Consider the following 24,807-nt stretch of genomic DNA (forward strand, 5'->3'; position numbering starts at 1 on the left):
CGCGGCCCCGCGGCCCGCGCGTTCCTGGGCGGGGGATGTTGTGATGGAGAAGCCGCGGCAGAGCCGGAGCCCCGCAGCCTGAGCCGCCTCCGCCACCTGGGCCCGGGGCCTCGCCACGCAGGTAGGAGCTACCCCGGGCCGCGCCTAGCCCTGGCGGCCCGATCCGGATCCCCAGCGGCCGGCAATCCCTGCAGCCCCTTCCCCGTGGTGGCCCAAGCTCCCTGGGCCAGGCCCATCCCCGCGGGCGGCCCTTCCACTGCACGCCTGCAGACTGCCCTCCAGTCTTCCTCTTGCAGATGCCACCTTGGTCTTCAGGCCGGCCCCCTGCACTGACCTTTACCTCTGGTCCCTACAGGATGAATAGGGGGGCGCAAAGGGAGGGGCAGAGAAGTGGGGGAGGGGAGGTCAAGGGCTGGGAAGGGGAACGAGATGGAGGAGGAGGCAGCTGGAGTGCCAGGCCTGGGATCTGTCAAGCTGCATTCTGTTGCCTTCAGCACCCGAGGGGTGTGCCCTGGGGGGCTACTGTGTCCTAGCTCAGCCCAGAGGCCTAGCACTGGCAGGAGCACTCCTCAAGAACAAATTTCCCAAGGCCAATACGGAGGCTGTTCCAAGCCTATTTTGATTATGCCTGTCCATCTCTCATATTCACAGCCCCTCAGGCTCTCTCCAAAGCCCAACCCCCTGTCTACACTTTCTGCCTTCATTTCCACATTTCCCATTCATTCCTAAAACCACTCCACTCTGTCTTCCATCCCTGACACCCACAGTAACAGCTCACACCAAGGTCACCGGAGACCTCCGTGTGTGGCTCAATCCAATGGATATTTGATGAACCCCTTTCCTTTACCTTTTAGTAGTATTCAGTGGTGTCTGCTAACTCACTCGTCTTGAATAATTTTTTGGTTTCTTCCCTACCGCATTGCCTGTACCTTCTCAATCTCATTTGGTACCTTATTTTCCTCCTTTTAGATGCTGGTGAGGTGCCGCTCTCATTCTGCACTTTCTCTCCAGACTTCAAATTCCATATATATGCTGATGATTCCCAATTTTATATATTTGACCCAAACCTCTTCTCCGAAAGCCAGACTATATCCAGCTGTACTCTTGACATCCCCTTGAGAGTCCAAAAGGAATTCCAAACCTACAGGTTCCAAATGGGATCAATTATCTTTCCTATATTCCTTCTCTACCTTACTGCTATATCTGCGGTTCTTTCAGATCTCAGAAATCACCACTTTCCAATCAATTACCCAGGCTGGAATCCTGGGCAACAGTCTAGATTAGCTTCTCTTCCTCACTATGCGCATAGCATGTCACCAAGTTCTGCCATGTTCACTATCTAAATATTTTTCATACCCATTTGTTTTCACCTAGTTCCCACTGCTACTAAACTTACTCTAGACCAGTATTCTAGTTTTCCTTGACTGCTCTAATAGCATACCCTCTTGCCTATTGTCCTCTAATTATTCTCAATATGACATTCAGAGCAACCCTTAAAAAAAAAAAAAAAAAGCATTGGGACAGGTATTCATTCAACAAAGGTGAGCTGAGCACCTAATGTGTACTAGGAAATGTGATAGGCACTGAAGATATAATTATGAGCAAAATTAGACTGGGCCGGTGTCCCTATGGAGCTGATGGTCTTGGGGAGGGAGAACAATCAAATAAGAATGTCGTGCAAAAGCAAATGCAGTAAGTGCTATGAAGAAAAAGTGTTATCACTCTTCAAGAATACACAAGAGCTCAATTGGTTGGGGGTTGGGAGAAGAGGGTCCAGAAAGGTTTCTCTGAGAACATGACATCTGAACTAAGATGCAAAGGATGTTGTTGTTAAGTGCCGTTGAGTCAGTTCTGACTCATAGTGACCCTGTATAGAGTTTCTGAGGAGTGGCTAGTGAGTTTGAACAGCTGACCTTACGATTCAAACCAACCTTTTGGTCCTATTCATCCTAAAGGATGAATATGAGTTAATTAGACCGATAGAGTAGGGAAAGACAAACTCAGACAGAAGCAAAATCATGTGCAGACGCCCTGTGGAAGATGTCTTCGAGGAATTGAACGAAGGCCAGTAAGACTGAAGAGTAGAGGGACCAAAGTTGTAGAAGAGGGCAAGGACCAGACAGAGCAAGACAGGTTAGGCGTGTTAAGGATTTTGGTTTGGGGGATATTTGTCCTGGACATACAGTGTTGATAGTAGAAGCTGTGAAACACAAGTGAAGTTTAGAAATTTTTTCTGAGAGAAAATTGCCAGTATTTGGGAGCAGATTGAATACGGGGAATAAGGATGGTACCTCTATTTCTGGTTTGCACATCCGGATAGGTGGTGATAATATTTCATGAATGAAGATCCTGGGAGAGAACCAGTTGGGGTTGGGATTGAGAAGCATGAGTGTGGCTTTGGATATATTGATCCAAGGGGTCTTTGAGACATTCAAGTGGTATTGTTGAATTAGTTGTTGTTGTTAAGTACTGTTGAGTCGGTTCTAACCCACAGTGACCCTGTATGGGGTTTCTGAGGAGCAGCTGCTGGGTTTGGACAGCCGACCTTTGCAGTTCAAACCGACTTTGCAGCCCAGTGCACCACACCAGAACTCCTGTACTGTTGACTAGAAACTTCTAAGTACATATCTGGAACCAGATGAGCAGTTGAAATGGAGGCATGAATTTGCAAAGCATCAGCATATAGATGGTAACAGAAGCTGTGGGCACAGATGGATACCCATGAGTATGTTGTTGCTGTTGTTAAGTGTGTTGAGTCAGTTCTGACTCATAGCGACCCTGTATAGGGTTTCTGAGACGCAGCTGGTGGGTTTGAACCGCCGATCTTGTAATTAGCAACTCAGTGCTTATCCTACAGCACCATACTAGGATAAGAAGGGGGAAAAAAGTATGGGAACACACAATGAGAAACTTTAAGCATTGAGGAAGATGAGCCAGCAAGGAATCTAAAAAGGCAGTAACTAGAAATACGGGAAGAAAACCAGGAGATGAAGTGTGTGGAAGTCACAGATGAGGGATGGGAATGGTCCACAGTGTCAAACACAACCAAGACGAAGACTTCAGAGGCCACTGAGTTAAATGACACACAGATCAGGTCAGCCTTGGTAATTGCTGTTACAGAGCAGGGTTGGGAATGGAAACCCGGTTGAGGTTGAAGAGGGTTGAGGCATGAATGCAAGGTGAGCAATTGACACTGGTGAACAGTGACCAGTCTTTCATGAAGTTTGTGTGGAAGAGAAAAGAGTCCAGAGAGCTCTGGAGGGCTGTGGGGTAAAGAAGGAGTTTGTTTTAAAACTAGGAGATCGTGAATCCCATTGAGAAGGAGAAATGGATTATATAATAGAGAAAAATCGCTAAATAAATAACAAAAAGAAAACCCCCTGAAACAACCAGTTGCGTTAGGGCTGATTCCGTCTCCTCCTGTGTTTGTAGAATGTGCTTCCTCAAGTTTTCAGTGGCTGATTGTTTTCCAAGTAGATCACCGGACCTTTCCTCCAAGGTGCCTTTGGGTGAACTTGAGCCTCCAATTTTTTGGTTAGCAGTCAAGCACGTTAACTGAAAAACAAGAAAGGAAGGGTGCAGATTATAGGTGAAGTGATTGGTTTTAGGAAGAAGGGGAGAAAAGGACATGTGCTGGAGGAGTTTGTCTATCCATTGCTTCTAATGGGTGGTCTCTGTTTCCTCTGTGATTAGGAAGGGACGTCATCCTCTCATCCATGGAGAGTTCTGTTCCAGTTTCAGCTTAAACCTCACTTCTCTAGGCAGGCCTTGGCTGATGTCTGGACCCAAATAAATCTTGGAATTCTGTATTTCCTGTTCTTCTGCCATTGTAATACTTACTCATTTATTCAACAAATAAAGACTGCTTGCTAGGTGCCAGTCACTGGTGTAGATGCTGGCATTGCACTGGACTGTAATGGCTTGTTCAGTTAGGGATTCCCCACTAGATTGGGAGCTCCAGTAGGACATGTTGTCAGGAGGGAACAGTTGCTGGAGAAGGATGTCATGCTGGGTAAGATGGAGGGTCAGAGAAGGAGAGGAAGACCCCCAATGAGATGGATCTGCCAGGTGGCATCATTGATGGTGTCAAGTGCGGCAGCGGTAGTGAGGTTGGCCCAGGATCGGACATTGTTTCGTTGTGCTGTGCATGGGGACGCTATGAGTCGGTTCCGACTCGATGGCACCTGACAACAACAACAGTAGGGTAACAGCTAGTTCTTTGTCATTCATCGCTCTCCCTCTGGCCCAGCCCAGTGCCTGGCATACTGTGAACAGTCAGGAAAGAAGCCCCTCACTGCCTGCCTGACTTTGGGTAGGACTCACCCCCTTAGCCTTAGAGTTTTTCATCAACTGCTTCAGTCTTCATTACCTCTCCTTTTAACCCTGGCCTGAGGGTAGCTGTGCCCAGCTCCCTTCCTTGAGCCAGAACTCTGGTTCTTTCCATTCCTTTGAGATACTCCAGGTATGTTGTTGTGCCTTCGAGTCGATTTCAAGTCACAGTGACCCTGTATAGGGTTTCCAAGGAACTGTTGATGAGTTTGAACTGCCGACCTTGGGGTTCTAATTGACCTTGCAGTCTAGTGCATTATCCCACAGCACCACACCAGGACTCTGCTCTAGATATAGACACCAACAATAAGTGGAGAGAGTTTGATTTGTGTCTCTTCTTGAAGAAATTGGGCATCTGGTCATGCTTTTGACTTTAGAAAGTGAGGTCATGGTGACCACATGCTCTGGGCTAGCTGCTCAGGTCTTTTACCCACAGCAGAATTTCCCCGTTCTTTCCCTAATACTTTCTTGCCCTGGACCAGGTGGGTTCATGGTTCCAGTCACACAGCGCATTTCCCTCTTGAGACCACATCTCTAAAGACTAAAGAACTACTAGCCTGAGAAACTCTGAGAAACTCAGCTCCATATACCATTGCTTCAGAGAAGGGTCCATAATCCCTGTAGTTCTCTGAGCTTGGCAGAGTTGTAGGGTCCTCCATGACCTGCAACTAATGGAGGTATGACTGTCGAACACTCTTTAATGTCAGTTTAAGTGAAGTCCCTCCCTTCTCCCCCTTTCAAGACCACAGCCCTCACCTGGCCAGGACCACTGTCCCATCCTGCTTCCCTCTCAAGGATCCTTCATCATTCTCTAGGACCCTTCCTAACACTCCCAGTGCCCCCACCCACCCAGCTCATGGGGCCACACAAGCCTTTCTTAGTGTTTATTCACAAGCCAGTTCCCAACTTTCTGGTTCTTGATTCCTCCTACCCCTTCCTTTGTCTCCACCCTCTCTCCCTTCCTGCCACAAAGGGTCAGCTATGTGGCAAATACACAGAACATACACCTTAATACTGGGGATACAAAGTTGACTAGACAGAGTTCTAGATGTTTTGATAGCATTCAGTACTGGACATCATGGGTGGAGAGAGGGAACTGAGCTTACTCCTTCCTTCCTTCCTTCCTGTAAGGAGCTGTGACTGCTTAGTTGAGTTCTGGAACCTGAGTAGAAGTTCTCCTCAGGAGATAGGATTTTAGTCTGGAACCTGAGTTGAGGTTTTCCTCAGGAGATATGATTTTAGTCTGGAACCTGAGTTGAGGTTTTCCTCTGGAGATAGGATTTTAGTCTGGAACCTGAGTAGAAGTTCTCCTCAGGAGACACGATTTTAGTCTGAGGGAGCAGTGTAAACAACGATCCAGAGCTGTGAGAAGGTGACATGTTCCTGAGTCCACCACACTTCTTGTGGCTGGAATATAAGGTGTGAAGCAGGCAGAGAGTGGGAGGAGGTTTGAGCAGCCATAGGGGCTGGTGAAAGGAGGCTCTTGGGTTTCCTACTAACGAACTCAGACATTATCCTAAAGGCAGTGGTGAGCCACCAGGGACTGACACAGTCTGGTACCCACTTTTGAGAGTTCGGGGAAGAAGCAGAGTCATCTATTGTTTTTCTTCATCTGTTCCAGTGATCACAAGTTTTCTCTTTGCCCAGGTGGAGTCACACTGAGCAGATTGACAGTTACATGTGAGGTCGGCACATGGGCAGAACCTTTGTTTTCACTTGTTTCACAGATAGATGCCTAACACTGTGCTAGGGTCTGGGTACCAGAAGCAGCAGGGAGGTGAACCGTGACTTCTGCCTCGGGATCACACACGACAAATGGCAACTGTGCTTGGTGCTGAGAATTACCCCGAGGAAACAGAGAGACTCGGGACAGTGGGGAACCAGGGAAAGAAAGAACTCCTTAGTGGAGAAACAGGGAGATAGGGAATTCTGAGGTAAGGAATGGAGGAGAAAGAACTGTGCAGAGGCAGTTACAAGGGAAGAACTGCAGTGAAGGAGAATTGTGTGTGTTTATATGTGTTGAAAGTGGGTGTCAAGTAGGAAAAGAAAAGTGGAGTGGACTCTCAGCAGAGGAGAATAGCCTGGTAGGGGCTGTCTGAAGGAGAGGAGGCCCTGGATGGTTACATGCTCAACTACTAACCCAAAGATCAGTGGTTTGAACCCATCTAGAGGCTCTTTGGAAGAAACGCCTGGTGATCTGCTTCTGAAAGATTGCAGTCTTGAAAACTCTATGGTCTCCAACACAGGGGGTTGCCGTGAGTTGGAGCTGAGTTGATGGCAGTTGGTTTGGGATTTTGGTTGGTCTGAGGAAGAGCTCTGCAGTGAGGCTGAGGCTGAGAGAGAACTGGGGTGTAGTTGACAGAACTGTATGATGAGGCCGGGAGGGTCAGGGACGGGCAGTGACTAGAGCTGTGGAAGATCATGGGGTGGGGCTATGGGACGGGGCTCCTCAGGCAGTGGGGCTAGAAGGAGGGCTAGGATTCACACCTTGGTGTACAAGGTGCTCAGTGAAAGACTTGTGATGAGGGAGCCCTGGGAGATGGGAGGGGTGGGCTGCACCTGAAGGCCAGCTTGGAGTTTGCTTGGGGCACAGTAACATGACCAAAGTGTGCTTTCTCAAGCTTGCAGAGGAGTGCTGAAGAGGGGCCTGGAGGAGATGAGAGGGCCAGTTCGCACATTCATTCAACAGATGTTTATTGAGTCCCTGCTCTGTGCTGGAACTGTACTGGGTCCTTGTCATGCTGCATTGAGGGTGGGGGTCGGGGAGACCAAATCTTTACCACCATGGAACTGAATTATAGTCCTGCAGAGGCAATCGTTATACAAGTAAATAATAAATTAGTTTATCAGATGATGACAAGGGCATGTTGAGGGCCTTGGGAATTGCTGACAAGAGGCTGTGGTGACCTACAGTTTGTGAAAAAGTGTCCAAGGAGGGCTTTACTGAGAAAGTAACATTTGGGCAAATACCTGAAAGATGGGAGAATCTAGATGGGAGGCTCTGGCAGTGACCCAAGCAGGGGACATTGAAGGAGCTGGCAGGAGATTGGTGTGAGAACTAGCCAAGGGAAGCATGGATTGGAGTTGGACACCATTCATCTGGGACCTGTCTTCTCACGGCCGTGCTCTTTCTTCCCTCTTCTCACAGCCCCTCATATGGGGTGGTCTTGGGGGCTGGTGGGACCATCCTGGAGCATTTACAGTTGTGGGGCTCAGGGATAGCAGTGTGACAAGAGGAAAGGGACAGTCAGTGTCCAGTGTCCTGAACCCATCAGATAGTCCCATGCCAGCTGTGTCCCTGGCACAGTAGACTCCAGCCGGATGAGCTGGGGGCAGGGTGCACAGAGAGCCATTGTGTGGAGGCTCTGCTGGTGGGAGTGAGGGCAGAACAGAGACAGGCTGTGCTACCCCAAGACGCTCAGGACCAGGGAATTTGGAGATGGGGTGGACTGTGGGCCTGGTGGGGCGGTGGTACTGGGACAGGAGGGGAGCGTAGTCATTCTTCCGGGAAGCTAGCTGCTGGGACATAGCGCAGTGTGTGTGGCCTGCTGAGTATGAGGAGAGGCGGTGCAGGGCAGAGTCCTTGGGTAGAAGCAAGGGTGCAGCTTCCTGGCCTAGAGGCTCAACATGGTCTCCCCTCCCCACCCCACAGGTTCTTCCAAGGCCATGTCGGTTCCATCGTCACTGAGCCAGTCGGCCATTAATGCCAATAGCCACGGAGGCCCTGCCCTGAGCCTACCCCTGCCGCTGCACGCTGCTCACAACCAGCTGCTCAACGCAAAGCTGCATGCAACGGCTGTGGGACCCAAGGACCTTCGCAGCGCCATGGGGGAGGGCGGTGGGCCTGAGTCAGGCCCTGCCAATGCCAAGTGGCTAAAGGAGGGCCAGAACCAGCTCCGGCGGGCTGCTACAGCCCACCGTGACCAGAACCGCAACGTGACCCTGACCCTGGCGGAGGAGCCCAGCCAGGAGCCTGAGACGGCACCCTTGGGCCCCAAAGGTCTGATACACCTCTACTCTGAGCTGGAGCTGTCAGCTCACAATGCAGCCAATCGAGGGCTCCGAGGACCTGACTTGATCATCAGCACCCAAGAACAGGGGCCAGATGAGGGAGAGGAGAAGGCAGCCGGGGAGGCTGAGGAGGAGGATGAGGAGGAAGAGGATGACGAGGAGGAAGAGGAGGAGGACTTGTCTTCTCCCCCAGGGCTGCCTGAGCCCCTCGAGAGTGTGGAGGTTTCCCCTGGCCCGCAGAACCTTGCAGACGGCCCACGGGATCACAGCAAGAGTGCCAGCCTCCTGTTTGGCATGCGGAACAGTGCAGCCAGTGATGAGGACTCAAGCTGGGCTACCTTATCCCAGGGCAGTCCCTCCTATGGCTCCCCGGAGGACACAGGTACATTGTGGATCTTGACAGAGGGAATGTGGGAGGGCTGGAAGGCAAAGGTCAGGCCTCGGCAGGCAGAGGAGGCAGGCCAAGGCCAGCCTGGTTATGTGTCACTGAGGCTGTGTCCTCAGTTCACCGCAGCTAGGCCCAGGTTTCCCTGACATTTCCACATTCAGAGGGTGCTTGAACAAGGTGAGAGAGCTGTCCATCATGCACTCCAGGATGGATGGTGGGCTGGTTCCATTTATTGGGCACTTATCAGGTAACTGGTCCTATTACGATATTATTATTATCATAATAATCTAATCTTCACAATAATACTCTGAGGTTGATATTGTTATTATGCCCATATTACAGATAAAGGAAGAGCGACCCAGAGGTATTTAGTAGCTTTCCCAAGGTCACATGCAGTCAGTAAACGTAACACCTGAGATCTAACCAGGTCTGAATCCAGGGCCTGAGCGCTTCACTGCCACCGATGCACACAGCATGATGAATTGAGATGCACTTGGACTGTCTCTGTTATGTCTCCACAGGCCAGGTCTGAAGGGAGCATCTCCCCAGTGTGAGGTCTGTTGGAAAGACTTGGGGTGTTGTATGCTCATGATCCACATGCCCAGGATAGAGCATGTGTGGGATATTGTAAGAATACTGTTTTGTTTGGAATACTATTATTGATGTTGTTAATTGTCATCTAGTCAGTTCCGACTCATAGCAACCCTATATGGGGTTTCCAAGAAGTGGCTGGTGAGTTTGAACCGCTGACCTTGTGGCTCAAACCAACCTTGCAGTCGAGTGCTTTGTCCCATAGTGCCCTACCAGGACTCCATAATAATATCCATCTTTCAGGCACATGTTGTTATTAAGTGCTGTTGAGTCAGTTCCGACTCATAGCGACCCTGTATAGGGTTTCCAAGGAGCAGCTGGTGAGTTTGAACCATAAACCTTGTGGTTCAAACAACCTCATGGTACAATGTTTATCCTGTGGTACTGCACCAGGACTCAAGAATATGATATTGACTAAAATTTTGGAAACGAAGAATAAGCATGTACAGTGTAGTGGTTACAAATTGGGCTACTAACCTCAGGGTCAGCAGTTCGAAACTACCAGCTGTTCCGTGGGAGAAAGATGAGGCTTTCTGCTCCTGTAAAGATTTACAGCCTTGGAAACCCTGTACAGGGTCGCTATGAGTCAGAACTGACTCCACGGCACATAACAACAACAACTTTGGTATTAAAAAAAAAAATGAATAAGCAAAAGGATCCAAGGATTGATCGTTAAACATGTGCCATTTAAATAAATTGGGTCTTCATATTTGTTAATATCACCTAGCAATGCAGACAGAGCTAAGGGAAGAGCTAATGGACTGAGCCACAACCCTGAAATCCTGTGGGATGGGCATGCAAGTAAAGAAAGACTGATTGGCATTAAGTAGCAGATGCCATGCCCAGACCCTGACCTAGAACCTTTGCAGAGAGTGTGCAGTTCAGATGAGCCAAGGGTAGCACACCATTCCCTTTTTGAAAACCTCATTATGGAAGATTTCACACATAGAAGTGGAGAGAATCGAATAAAGAACTTGATTCATCTATCACCCAGTTTCAACAGCTATCAATATGTGGTTAATCTTGCTCTGTTGATTCCTCACCCCTTCCTCAGTCCAGGTCGAGGTTATTTTGAAGCACATGTTTTCATCTATAGATATTTACACATACATTTCTAAAAGTACCTCTCCCTGCCTTTTTTTTTTCCTTTTTGTCCCTTCCCCTTTTAAAAAAGTTTTGTTTGTTTGAATTGAGATATAAGTAAGTCCTAATTTACAAATAGGTTCAGATATTGTGATAGTTGATAAGCCTTTTAAAGTTTCTTTCAGTCTGTAAGTTCTCCCTCCGCGTCTTTCTCTTAATGTTTTTAGCTTGCATTTGTGTGTGTGTGTTTGTGTTATAAGGGAAGAAGCTGTGTTAGTGGTCCTTAGTGTTTTTCATGGTCTGGATTTTGCAGACTCTCCCTGTGGTGGTATTTACCATGTTCCTCTTCCCTGGATTTCCTATAAACTGGTGGTTAATTCTAGAGATTTGATCCAATCTAGATTTGAGATTTTGGTTTCATTTTGCTTTGTTTTTGCAAGAACACTTCATAGTGTCTGATTGTCTCTCCTTGTGTGATATAAGCAGCCTTTGCTGGTCTTTGCCTTGACCCACTTTAAAGGAAATAGCCCCTACTTTACTGCATCTGGTTGTTTATGGACTGGGAGTGAGAAAAATGTCATCTCCATGGAGCCAATTCATACAACTTTTCAAGGAAAACTGAAAATTAGATAGTGATGCGAAATATCCCAGTTTTTAAATGTTAGCAATTATCTTTTTTTTAAAAAAAGCACTATGCAGGCCACCCAGAATCTGTCTGAGGTTTGCTTCCGTCTGCAGGTTGTCAGTTTGCCACCTCTGTGTTAAGGAGTGTGAGCGAGAGGCCACAATGCAGAGAACTTGGCTGCTCAGTGGCTCCGGGGATGGTCACTATGGTGGCTGCTCCCTGAACCTTCTGGAATCGGAAGGATAGAAGTGTACAAGAACTGGGAAGGTGTGCTAAGCGTGGGCAGTGACCTCAGCAAAGGGGCGAGGAGAGTCAGGAATGGTGCTCGAATGGATGTGTCAGAAATGGGTGGAGAGCATGGGACCAGCCCAGGGAAGGAGTGGGGTCACTGCTTACTCTTTTGTGATTGTGTTGCTATGGCCACAAAGGCCACAGAGGAACACTGGGCTCCTAGAGGAATAGGGCTAGAAATAGGTTTTGTTTTTTGTTTTTTTTCTTTTTCTCTTTCCCACCCTGGGAGCTTGACAATGTTGTTGATTGAATGTGTAAATGCATGAACCCATGAATGATTGAATAAACTTTACTGTCTGTGTTGGGTACATGCCGAGTGCCAGACCTTGTCTTAGATGCTGAGACAGGTGTTCAGACTCAGGGCACACACAATTAGAGGAGGCAGAAATAAACAGGCACTTAAAATCTGTATGATGAGCCCTGGGTATGGACAGGGCAGGACTGTGTGGGTAGCAAGAGAGAGAGGAGGAGTTTTGAGAAGTGACCTTTACACTGATGCCTGAATGAAGATGGGGAGATAGTTGATGAAGATGGAGGGAAGGAGGCTGGGCTGAGAAAGGGTGAGGGGCATGTCTCAGGCAGAGACAGAGACAGACAGAAATGGAGGGGATGGGAGACAGGAGAGGAGTCAGAGACAGGGCTGACTGACGGTCAGAAAGTTAGGGGTCTCTAACAGCACATACACCCTGTGGAGGAGTTTAGAGTTTATCCCAAGGGCAATGAGACAGCAAGAGTATTACACTGGAATGTAACCTGATCATGTTAGTATTTTAGAAGAATCCTTAAGGTTGTAATATGCGGTCTAGATTGAGAACATTACACAGGATGCAGGGAAACCAATTATAAGGCTGTTGCAGTGATTCAGGTGAAAAATAGTAGCCTGGGTGACATGAGAGTGGGGAGAAGGGGCAAGCATTAAATAAATCACTGATTATTGAGCAGATGATCCCATCTGGCCTCGCCATTAGGCATGCTTGGATGCCTGGCTGCATGAACGAATGATACATGAACGTTTGTGTTTGGGCGTGGATGCCTGAATGAATCCATGTGAGAGTGAAGGTGTACAATTATGAATAAATGTATGAATGTGGAAGCAAAGCATTGGGTGGGGCTGTGCTTAGTGGGAGATATGCCAGGCTCCAGATGGTCAAGTCGGGGAGAAGCTGCCCCTTCAGGACAGATCAGAAGGATGAAGCTCTTTGAAACAGGAAGGTACAGGAATGGCAGATGGGATTGGTGTGTGTGACTCAGTTAGGAGATAGTGAATTGATCCCCTGATTCCAGAAGTGGGAACTCGGGCATTGATGTAGTGTATGTCCCCTCAAGAAGACAAATGTGGCTGTGGAGGCCCTGGGCAGTGGTGTTCCTGGAAGATTTTAGCAGGAAAGCCCTGAAGGGCATAAAAGGTCTTTGGAAATAGCAGGTATTCATTCTCTGAGACTCTGCCAAGTGTCAGGAAGTTGGAGACAGGAAGGGATACAGGGGTGGCTGCCTAGAAGGCTTGATGAGCAGGAGGAACCCCTTCCTCATTGAGTGCCAAGGATGTAGAGCCAAGAATGGTGAAACTCCTCGCCTGAATAACTTTCACGCCAGGTGTGTAGTCACTTTGGTGTAACCACGCCCAGCCCCCACGGATATTCCCACTGTGGCTGGTTGCCCAGCAGCCTAGGTTTTGGGACTGCCTATCCCTCAGTGCTGCCTCTTGGACCAGTCAGGATTCCTGGTTTCCCTGGTAACAGGAAGCACGTCAGCAGTCTGGGCGCTCCCAGCCTGTCCTGGTACTGCGGTTGCCGAGGAGACGCTGCAGCCTAGCTGGGCTTGGCAGGTGAGGGGGGTGGGACTGGGAACCCTAAGCCCAGCCTCAAGCTTGCTGGGACCCAGGCCCTCAAGGCCCACCCTTAGGCTCAAACTGCTGGGCATATTCTGGGCAGGGGAGGCCTCCCTGGGGGCCTTGAAGCCACACCCTGTTTATGCTGAGAGCTATAAGCTCTGCAGGGCCCCTGGTGGCTGGGCTATTCCTGGGAGGCTGAACCTGCTGCCATCCCTGAGACTGGGCTTGGCTAAGGCACTGAGGTGACCACTGTGGCGTGGGATACAGATTCAGGATGTGGGTGCAAAGGGGGCAGGATTAGGAGGAAGAAATGTGAGCAGGAAGGCCTGGGGTCTCATGAGTGCCCTTCTTCCCCTTTTCCCACTCCACGGATGCCCCCTAGCATGGTGGTCCTGGCCCCTCCTTATGAGCTCCAGGCGGGGGAGGATCTTGCCTGGCAGACGTTCTGCCCTGGTGAGAAGGGGGTGGGATGAGCTTTTCTCTGCAGCCCGGCACCAGGCTGTGAGCCCAGCTGGCTGGGCTGAAGGGGCTGCGAAGAGGGAGGGTGGAGGCAGGAGGGGCCGGGAATGAGCGCCATGTTCTCCCAGGACTTTTTCCTGGCCATCATCCTGCAGGACAGCAGCCCAGGTGAGGCACAGCATGGGGCTGAGCATGATGTGGGGTGGAGCTGACCCGGAGAGCAAAGAGGCGGGAGGCTTCGGGAGCTGGTGGGAGTCCAACTAAGGGATGGCCTGGTGTGGCTCCGCCAGGGGAGGAGGGGTGTATGCCACAGGTGCGTGGTCCATGTGTGTGCACAGGAAATGTTTGCCTGCGTCTGTGCGTGGCAGGGTTCCTGTGTGTGTCTCTGTGGTGTCTGTGCCGGTGGGGCGGGGGCTGGCATCTATTGTGTGTGAGTGAGTGTGTGTCACATGTATCCACAAATGTGTTAGAGGCTGTTGGGGCTGTAGTACCTGCACACATGTGTGGCGGGGGTTGGAACATATAGCTGTGTGTGTGTGTAAACCTCTGTGTATACGGTTGGCATTAGTTTATGACTCAAGTTGGTATGTCTGTGCCTGGGCACCTGTATGTGATTTCTACCATCTGTGCTGGTGTTGTTTGTGTGCGTACACACCCTTGTCTTTGTGGTGCTTGCACAGGTGTGTGGCAGTGCTTTGTACATTTTTGTACATGGCTGTGTGCACATGGATATGAGCAGGAGCTGCTCAGTGTGTGCACTGTCATGTACCCTGTGATGTGGGTATGTATAAGAAGAGGTTAAGTGGGGTTACCCCACTTCCCTCCCTGCCTTGCTTCTTTGCTTCCCTCTATGTGGCCACACTAGCCAGGATCAGGGCCCAGGAGGAGACCAGAGCCATGTCCTGCTGGTGGCCCCCTACGCTGTGACATTAAACTGTAGACTCTAGGAGAAAGCAAGAACCATATTGTGCCACAGCCCTTCTGTCACCCTTCTTCTCAGCCATGGGTCTCAGGGAAGGGACTACACATAAGTGCCCCACTGCTTTGGTTTGTTGGGTAGGTAGACCCTCACCAAGCCTTTCACCTGGCAGATTCCTTCTGGAACCCCAACGCCTTCGAGACGGATTCCGACCTGCCAGCTGGATGGATGAGGGTCCAGGACACCTCAGGGACCTACTACTGGCACATCCCTACAGGGACCACCCAGTGGGAACCGCCAGGCCGGGCCTCCTCATCACAAGGGAGCAGCCCCCGAGAGGAGTCCCAGGTGAGACTCATAAGCAGGTGGCTTTGGACCAGGGCATGGAGGGAATGTGTGTCTCCGAAGTAGGGTGGGCTACCTACTTACTGCTTCTACATCACCTCCTAGCTCACCTGGACTGGCTTTGCCCATGGAGAAGGCTTTGAAAATGGGGAGTTTTGGAAGGTAGGTGAGGGTCCTGCTTGATGATGGGAGGAACTGAAGAAGAGACATCATTTTGGACCTGATTCCTCACTCCCTTTCCCAAGGATGAACCCAGTGAGGAGGCCCCTATGGAGCTCGGACTGAAAGACCCCGAGGAGGGGACATTGCCCTTCCTGGCTCAGAGCCTGAGGTGAGTGGAAAGGTACCAGATGCAGTGGGCTGGCAGTGGGATAGATCTATCCAGAAGGGGCCTGTGGGACAGCTCCATGTATGAGGACCCTGAGCCAAGTGTTACCGTCTGTCTGCAGCCCGGAGCCGTTGCCCCCAGAAGAGGAGAAGCTGTCCCCACGGAATGCCAACCCAGGGATCAAGGTTTGTTCATGACCAGCCCCGACTTCCCAGGATAGGGTTCCTCCGTGTGTAGGAGAACCTCTTGAATTGGGTCATGTTCTGGTCTCGGTAAAGCTCCTCTGGTGCTGAGATAGGAGCTCTTCCAATCTCAGCACAGACTCCTGTGTCTGAGCTGGAGACACCACACTGGTGGCTTTCCAGGCTCGGCTCAGATTCTTCTGTGTATTAGCAGGGGTCTCCTTTGAGACACCTCCTGCCCCCAGCTGTGTTCTGTTTGTGGAGTTCCTCAGTTTTAGCTCAGACTGCCACTGCCACATTCTGAGTCAGGAACTCCGCTCTCTTAGCACAAACCTGTGGCCTGTAGTCTGAAATCCGCTGTCTCCGCCCCGCTCTTCTGTGTCTGGCAGTGTTTCGCCGTGCGCTCCCTGGGCTGGGTAGAGATGACTGAGGAGGAGCTGGCCCCTGGACGCAGCAGTGTGGCAGTCAACAATTGCATCCGCCAGCTCTCTTACCACAAAAACAATCTGCACGACCCCATGTCTGGGGGCTGGGGGGAGGTGAGAGCCTGAGGTCAGTGGGGTGAAATTTGGGGTGCAGTGAGAAGGGAAGGGAATGTGACAGTTGGGACACCCGACTTGCTCAAGAGAACTGAGGGGTGGGGGGCCTGACCAATCCCAAGTGGCAGTCCTGGGAAATGATGTGTGATCCTCAGTGGGCGTCTTGGAGCTGGTTGTCTAACAGCAATAGGGATGATAGAAGGAGCCATTTGAGATGGCAGATGCGTCCGAATCCAGAGCAAGGCCTACAGGGACACCACTGAGTGTCTGCTTCCTGGGCCTGCAGGGAAAGGACCTGCTGCTACAGCTGGAGGATGAGACTCTAAAGCTGGTGGAGCCACAGGGCCAGGCACTGCTGCACGCCCAGCCCATCGTCAGCATCCGAGTGTGGGGCGTCGGTCGGGACAGCGGAAGGTGGGAGCTGGGCCTGGGAGGCCGAGGGAGGGTGGGGACTCAGTTGGCGGTCATCAAGTCTCCCTTCCTAACTGTGTTCTCTGCCTCTCTTGTGCTGCCGGACCCAGAGAGAGGTACTATGGCTATTTGCAATGACCTGGCCTTCTCCCACACCTGGACCAGATGCCGCCAAACACCCAAGTTTCCCTGTTCTGCCCTTTTCTGCCTGCTCTGCTCGCCCATTCCCTCCTCCTTTGCATGCTTGCCTGTCTAGCCTCCAGCCAGAGGGCAGCTCCCACAGGACACCACGCCAAGGGCAGTATCCCAGGAGGAGCTGCCATGGACAGGGAGGGTGCAGGTGGGGTGAGGATGGGGCTCAGCACTGGATAGTGCTGGGAGACACTGAGGCTCCCCTCTCGCCAACAGGGACTTTGCCTACGTAGCTCGGGATAAGCTGACCCAGATGCTCAAGTGCCACGTTTTTCGCTGTGAGGCACCTGCCAAGAACATCGCCACCAGCCTGCATGAGATCTGCTCTAAGGCACGACCCCTCCTCCCCCGGGATTACCTGCCCCCTTTGCTCTACAAGGGCCTGGGTGACATCACTGACTGGAAATGGAGGACTCCAGGGCTGTGAAGCTCTAACAGACCCTCCTCCCTTGCTTCCTCCCTCCTTCTTCAGATTATGGCCGAACGACGTAATGCCCGCTGCTTGGTCAATGGGCTTTCCCTGGACCATTCGAAACTGGTGGATGTCCCTTTCCAAGGTCAGTGTGACAGCCCCATCAAGATCAGCTCCACTTGGTTGACAAAGGTGGGGGAGGGGCAAGAGGTGGCATGAGCTACTGGACAGACATGATAGAAAAATAAGCATACGGAGAGAGAATGTTTTGTGTCAGATAAGTGGAGGGATGTCCGTTGAAGGGAGGCAAGCCCTTGACTGGAAAATATCTAACTTTTGCCCTGGTGGTTAGGGACTGGGAGCGAGTAAGCTCTGACCCCACAATTGACCTTCCTGTTCTTTTCCACAGTGGAATTCCCAGCACCTAAGAATGAATTGGTACAAAAATTCCAAGTTTATTACCTGGGGAACGTGCCTGTTGCTAAACCTGTTGGTATGTGTGTTCGTCACTTTGCTTCCAAAGCTTGACCCTTACCCTCGGTCTTCCAGTACTTCTCCTAGCAGACCCTCCTCATGCTTGGTGTCTCCCTCCCCTCCAGTGAACATCCTCCTCTCTGGATCTCTGCCCCAGCTGCCTATAGTGTTGGGACAGGGTGGGGAGAGCCAGCTGGCCTTCACCAAGTGTTGACCGTGGGACTGGTACTGAACTGGGAGCATAGGAAGACCCCATTCCTGCATCCCACAGTAGAGTTTTGGTAATGTTGGAAGGCAAGTCTTAGATGATTGGAAATAGCGGGAACAGGCTGGAGCTGACTTTTGTATTACAGCACCAACTGTGGGCTTTGGCATCCAGAGAAAGAAACAGTGAGAATAGTTGTCATGTGGTTTAGTGTTTGTAAAGCACTGACTTATATATCATTAATTTCATGATTCTTTTATGAGGTTGGGTAATGGTAATACCCATTTTATAGATGAAGAAGTCAAGGGTAGAGATTACCTTGTTCATTTTTATGTATCTCTGAATATGCCAGGCACTGTACTAGGCACTGAGGGAAAAGTGGCCACAACCTTGATTTCATGGAGTTTATAGGCTAGGGGAGCACGGTGGCTGAACCCCAAGGACCGTGGTTTGAGCCCACCAGAGCTCTGTGTGCAAAGATGAGGCTTTTTGTTCTCACTATGGTTTAAAGGCTTGGAAACCTTACACAGGGTCACTGTGAGTCGGAACTTAACAACAACAACAGTAACATAGGCTAGTAGCAAACACAGGCATTAATCAAATAACCACAGAAATGAATGTACAATGATAGATTGAGTCATTCATTGAAAGAAAGTAGCAAAGTGCTGTGAAACTATAACAGAAGAACTTCATCTAGTATGGTGGTGGTGGTTATGTGCCGTGGAGTTGGTCCCAACTCATAGCCACCCTGTACAGGGTTTCCAAGACTGTAAATCTTTACGGGAGCAGAAAGCCTCATCTTTCTCCAGTGGAACAGCTGGTGGTTTCAAACTGCTGACCTTGCAGTTCATAGCCTGAGTCATCTAGTATGGGGGTCAGAGAAAGCTTCCTTGAGAGAAACAAGATCAGTGAGTCAGAGCTAATGCAGCAAAGTGGGCTGGAGATGGGGAGGTGAGTGAGAAATCATCCCAGGTGGAGTGAGCGGTATGTGAGTCCATAGACGCTTTGGCACTTTGGAGGTATTGAGAGAAAGCCAGTGGTGTAAGATGAAGCGAACAGTTGGGACAGCAGTCAGATCATGTAGAACCTTGTAGGCCGTTTTAATGATTTTGGTCTTCATTCTAAGAGCAGCAAGGAGCTATCTAAGAGTTCTGAGCACTGGACTTGACACTATCAGATTTGCATTTTGGAAAGCTCATTTTGGCTGTGCTATGGCGAAAGACTGAGGGCTCCGTTGGCCAGGAATCAAACACAGCTCACCTGCTTGGAAGGCTGCTATACTCACCACTATGGTGTAGGATAAAGCACTGGACCGAAGGTCGGTTTGAGCCACAGGGTCAGCAGTTCAAACTCATCAGTTGCTCCTTGGAAACCCTATATAGAGTTGCTATAAGTCAGAACCAACTCGATGGCACTTAACACCAGCAACAATGGGGACTGATGTTAAGCTGACAGAAGTGGATATGAGGAGCTCTGTTAGGAGAACCTTAAGATAGTTGTGGTCACTAGTGAGTGTATCTTGGACTATAGTGGACTGAAAAGGACTGTGTGGATTCACGACACGTTTAGATGATTAAAGTGAGTTCACAGGACAGAGGCATTAGGGATGACTTCTCTGTTCAGAACTGACTGGTTAGTTTCAGAACTAGTAGTAACTTTTAGGAGTCCTAGTATTGCTCTGTAGAATAAGGACTGGACTGCTGACTGCAAGGTTGGCGGTTCAAACACACTTCCGAAACTCTGTTCAGGGTCCCTATGAGTTGGAATTGACTTGACGGCACTTAACAACATCAGTCAGTGCCGCTTCGTGGAAACCCTATACCGGGTGGCTGAGTCAGTACTGACTCAATGGCACTTAACAACAACAACAGGAGTCCTGGTGGTGCTGTCAATTAGGCATTGGGTTGCTAATCAAAAGGTTGGCAGTTCAAACCCACCAGCTAGTCTGCAGGAGAAAGCTGACACTGTCTGCTCCTGTAAAAATGTAGTCTCAGAAACCCTACATAGGGTCGCTATGAGTCAGAATTCACTTGATGGCAATCTTGTTTTTTTTAATTGTTAAACTTTATTAGTGGTGCTGTTCTTTAAAGGTAGCAAACACTCGGGGGGGAAAAACAGTTTTGGTGTGGAGATTGGAAGCTCAATTTGGACTGAGTTTGAAGTATCTTTGGAATTGCTGACTGATAAAAGTCAAGTTGGCAGCTGAGAGGAGAGATCTAAGCTAGAGAGATACAATTGAGCATATCTGGGTTATAGATGTAAAAAAAGTCAGGAATATGGGTAGATCTGGAAAAAAATGCACAGCCAGAGGTGAGAAGGGAAATGAGACTAGGCCTAACCCTCAGACTCTCCAACACTGAACAGATGGTGGAAGAGGATAAAACCGCAAATAGTAAGAACAGCAGACGTGAGGTCCGAGGAACGACTGCTTCAAGAACTGGTCAGGTATTATGTCAAAAGACACTTAGGAAGATCTCAGAAAATGGTGGATGAACAAATGAATGAATGAGACTTACTTTAACTTACTAAAACTTGCCTTAAACCATTCTGTTTTTAATGACCAATATATTCATTGAGAAGGAGCTCTGGTAGCTTAGTGGTTACGAATCGGGCTGTGAACCACAAGGTCAGCAGTTCGAAACTACCAGCTGTTCCACGGGAGAAAGATGAGGCTTTCTGCTCCTGTAAAGATTTATAGCCTCGGAAACCCTGTACAGGGTCGCTATGAGTCGGAACCGACTCCACGGCACATAACAACAACAACAATATTCATTGAGGGAACCCTTCTTATGAAAGGTAGGAATTGAACTGAGGTTTGGAGGACAGCTCAGATTTGCTGAGGAGAGGATATTCTAGTTGAATTCAATGGCATTGCCAAAGACTTGGAGCTAGAGATGAGGATGGCGTGCTCAGGAGTTTAGCTGACCCCTCATCTACTTTCAACTTCTCAACACTTACTCTCATATCTGCTCATGGCTTCCTTCAGCCTCAATAGGTGAATAAAGTCTGGATTCTTAAAAAAATTGAAGATCTGTTCTATATTGTCCTCCCTTTTTAATCAGTATTCATCTTTTGTGTTCTGGATCATAAAATTCAGTAGTGGGAGCTAGTTCTGGTCTCAAGGTGGCTCAATTACCTAGTTGGTCTTGTAGTCCAGTTTCTTCTGATTCTTGGCGTCCTTCCTTCTCTTCTAATCCAGATGAATAAAGACAAATAGACACAATCTTAGATGGCTATTTGGAAGCTTATAGGACTCCAGACACTACTCACCATACTGGGTAATAGAATATACATTTTAAGAACTATGTTTTGCCAGTTGACGGGATTGTCCCACAAGACCATGCCTGAGCCCCCACACCAAGAGAACTAATCTTGTTATGTCTAGTTAGTATCAGCATCTGTAGCCACCCCGCCCCCCTTTTTGAGTTATTATTGTTGCAAAACCATATGTGACCTAGCATTTGCCCCTTCATCCCTCTTCCCTATATACATTATCTCCCTACGTAAATGCTTGCCATCATTGACATCCGTCATGCTGTGCAAACTTTGCCCATATTTAGTGCCATCTTTCCTGTTTCTCTCTGAACAAAAAGTGATTGATACCTTCATAGTTCTTCTCCCCCACCCCCCAGTAACTACTAATGAACATTGTTGTTGTTCTTGTTGTGTGCCACAGAATTGATTCTGACTCACAGCTACCTATATAGTTTCCAAGGCAGTAAATCTTTATGGGAGCAGAAAGTCTCACTCCTGTCAGTTCCTTGGTGATCTCCACAAAGCATCTGTGCTTGTTTCTCTGTGTCTAATAGTTTTTTCTCTATCTCAAAAGTCATTAGATTTAAGACACATCTTATAACAATAGGCTCAAACATAAGAACAATTGTAAGGATGGTACAGAATCAAGCACTGTTTTGTTCTGATGTAGAGTCTCTATGGGTTGGAATAATGGCATCTAATAACAACTTACTTATATGGTCCTATTAATGTAACAAGGAAAATCCTATTCTCAAATGGGATTACATCCACAGATGTAGAGGTTAGAATTCCAATACATATTTTGGGGTCGGGGGTCACATGTCAGTCCGTAACACTGTCCTTGAGATGGCCACAGCCCAGTGTGACAAAAGGTTTTCCAGCAGTGACAATGAAAGATGTCCCAGAGGTGTGTTCCCCCAGAGCTGACAGAGTGAACCCTCCCCTGGATGCTGCAGTGAAACTTGTCCCAGAGGTGTTGTCCTCTCTCTGCAGCAGGGGAGGTGTTCCAGTCCAGGCCTGCATGGAATCCTGAAGGCTGAGAATGGAGAATTTCAGGCAGTCGAGGGGGAAAGCACCCCATCCCCCAGCCCAGACAGAGGCTTCCCCCTCAGTCTGTTCCTCGAGGGCATCCTCTTTTGTTGCTTTGTATTTATTTCCCATCTGCCTCGAAGGGTATTTGCCAAGAGTAGATGTTAATAAATGCTACATAAAGCATCTGAAACCAGGGAGCAGTCAAATATGAGGCCTGACAGCTTGAGTGAGGCCTTGTTTTGGAGGACTTGCATGCTTATGTGAGGAGTTTGGCCTTGATCCAGCCAGAGATAGAGAAGTAAGGCCAAGATGGTGGAAGACTTTTGAGGAAGACAGTTGACCTTTGCTTTGTCCTTTCCTAACAATGGATCCACCATGACCTGCTCCTGGTGGCAGCTCAGAGGCACTGAAAGTGGCAGAGGACTGAGAAGTGGCTCAGAGTGGTGTGCACTTTTTGTACTGGCATTGTTCACTCCAACTTCTTTGTTGGCTCATGAGTAAGGCAAGGACTGGACTCAAGCTTATGTCATCTGTGTACCAGTCCTTGTTCTCTGTTACATACAAAGCAAAGTGGGACAGACAAGTGCAAATGTTTAACTACAGTTTGAGGTTGTTGTTGTTAAGTGCCATCGAGTCGGTTCCGACATATAGGGTTTCCAAGCTGTGGCTGGTGAGTTTGAACTGCTGACCTTGTGGTTCAAACTGATCAGTTTGAGGTAGAAGAAGTTTTATGTGATAAGTGAAAAGTAGTTAACCTTCAAGTTAGGAAACTTGTTTTTTGGCCTTTGAGCACATACAGAAATTCTGGAGTGGAACTATGATTTTGACAGTGCTTCTAATTTGGTCAAGTCAGAATACAGAGAAGAGGCAGGGGGAAGGCAGGGCTAAGAACAGGCTCTGGATTCAGACAGCCTTGAGTTCAGATCCCCATTCCTTGTTGTGACCTAAAGCATGTTGTTGTCGTTAAGTGCCGTCAAGTTGGTTCCCACTTGTAGCGACCCTGTTTAGGGTTTCCAAGGAGCAGCTGGTGAATTTGAACCGTTGACCTTGTGGTTCAAACCAACCTTGTGGTCCAGTGCTTTTCTTACAGCGCCACACCAGGACTCCTGCTCTCTATGTGGGATGGGTTTCCTTATCTGTCAGATGATTATGAAATAGTCTATTGGGAAAACATTGTGAGGCATAAATGAGATCATAAACTGAAATGACAGCACAGTGTGACACAGAGCAAACACTCATCAAATGTTTATCTGTAAAAAATGCAGTCTTGGGCGAGGACTGGCCTGTGGAGGCTGACCTGGGAGTTCCTGCTGTGGAGGGGAAGCAGCAGAATAGATGTGGCCGAGTGTTAGGAGAGCTGAATAGGGAGGTCAGAACTTTGGGGGTGGGAGAGTCAGTCAGGTTAGGAAGAAGAGGCAGTCAGTGAAATAAACAAGCACAAGATTTAAGATGGAAGAAATTAGATAAGTGCCAATTCACTGAAACCAAGAACTCCAAAGAATGGTTACAGAGACAGTCTCATCCTCAGGGCCATCATCTGGGAAACTGGGTGGCGCTAGGTCTAGGGTAGAGCTGAGGGGTCCTTTCTCTACCCCAGTCGTGCCATGTGTGTTACCCTTATCTTCTAGGAGTAGACGTGATTAATGGGGCCCTGGAGTCAGTCCTGTCTTCTAGTAGCCGTGAGCAGTGGACACCAAGTCACGTCAGTGTGGCTCCTGCTACCCTCACCATCTTGCACCAGCAGGTAAAGAGCTAGGGTAGAAGACATGGCTGTGCCCTGCTGTGGAGGGGAGACCGGAGGCTGGGGAGGACCGGGTAGGATGGGTGTGCCTCAGTGGAACACTGAGGGTTGGGGTGTCCCATTCTAACTTGGCCCACTCCCTCCAGACGGAAGCAGTGCTGGGAGAATGTCGGGTGCGCTTCCTCTCTTTCCTGGCTGTGGGCAGAGATGTCCACACATTTGCATTCATCATGGCTGCCGGCCCAGCCTCCTTCTGCTGCCACATGTTCTGGTGTGAGCCCAACGCCGCCAGTCTCTCAGAGGCCGTGCAGGCTGCGTGCATGGTAAGTGACTCGGGTGGTGGGTGATACCCATCCCACATGGAGACAACTGGAGAGTGACCACCCCACCTGCCTCTCTGCAGCTCCGCTACCAGAAGTGTCTGGATGCCCGTTCCCAGGCCTCCACCTCCTGCCTCCCGGCACCTCCAGCTGAGTCCGTTGCCAGGCGTGTAGGGTGGACTGTCCGCAGGGGCGTTCAGTCGCTCTGGGGCTCCCTTAAGCCCAAACGACTGGGGGCCCATACCCCCTGAAGAAATCCCTAGTCCTCCTTCTACCTGCTTGCATTGGGCTCCAGGGGACTCAAGGCATGGGGCAAGGAGGGGCTCTACAGACTATTCCCAGGTCTCAGGCCCCTCCAGAGCTACCCCTTAGTAGCTGGAGTTCCCTGTCTCGGAGCTGGGGAGGGAGAAATCTAATCCCTGTGAGGAAGTGGCAACACTGGATTGAAAAGAGGAGCAAGGCCAGCCCCCAGGCTCTCCATCCCCATGAGTTTCAAGTGGACATGAGGGACTGGTCCAGGCCATACCCCATCCTTATAAGGTCCAGCAGGGGCAGAAGGAGGGGGCTGGTCCCGGCATGGGTCCCCTCCCTTTGCCCAGTGGGCACCTCCCCTGTACTGATAACACTAATAAAGTCTGTCCGTCCTGCTGAGCTGTGTGCTTTCTGAGCTTACACCACCATCACCCTGATCCCTCAGATAGGGCCTTGCTGACAGACCCACTCACCCTGCCTGCCTGGAAAGGAGAAATTAGGACAGTCCGAGAGGGCTAGGGTATAAGTCTCATACCTTTATTATAACAGCCTGGAGGGATCAGTCAGCAGCAGCAGCAGCACAGGGTTCCTG

At 49.6% G+C, this 24,807-nt stretch overlaps 1 protein-coding gene across 8 annotated transcripts; it reads left to right on the forward strand.

Annotated features, from left to right (window-relative positions):
* On the forward strand, positions 1–24,612 carry APBB1 (amyloid beta (A4) precursor protein-binding, family B, member 1 (Fe65)). 8 transcript variants are annotated; one of them, XM_006870187.1, is made up of 15 exons: positions 1–121; positions 7,982–8,722; positions 14,700–14,875; positions 14,978–15,034; positions 15,118–15,203; positions 15,322–15,385; positions 15,772–15,921; positions 16,208–16,335; positions 16,443–16,448; positions 16,741–16,855; positions 16,997–17,081; positions 17,346–17,429; positions 23,531–23,646; positions 23,790–23,966; positions 24,047–24,612. In XM_006870187.1, exons 2-15 carry the CDS (start codon positions 7,996–7,998, stop codon positions 24,212–24,214), a joined length of 2,139 nt encoding a protein of 712 aa, XP_006870249.1. In that variant the 5' UTR covers positions 1–121; positions 7,982–7,995; the 3' UTR covers positions 24,215–24,612. The 8 variants fall into 8 exon arrangements, with proteins under 8 accessions (XP_006870249.1, XP_006870250.1, XP_006870251.1 ...); XM_006870189.1 differs by lacking the exon at positions 1–121 and having other exon boundaries at positions 7,996–8,144; positions 8,604–8,722; positions 24,047–24,214; XM_006870194.1 differs by lacking the exons at positions 1–121; positions 7,982–8,722 and adding exons at positions 13,114–13,391; positions 13,737–13,776.
* The last annotated feature ends 195 nt before the right edge of the window (positions 24,613–24,807 follow it).

This window comes from Chrysochloris asiatica, unplaced genomic scaffold (genome assembly GCF_000296735.1).
Source record: "Chrysochloris asiatica unplaced genomic scaffold, ChrAsi1.0 scaffold00140, whole genome shotgun sequence".
In the NCBI taxonomy this organism is placed as follows: domain Eukaryota; kingdom Metazoa; phylum Chordata; class Mammalia; order Afrosoricida; family Chrysochloridae; genus Chrysochloris; species Chrysochloris asiatica.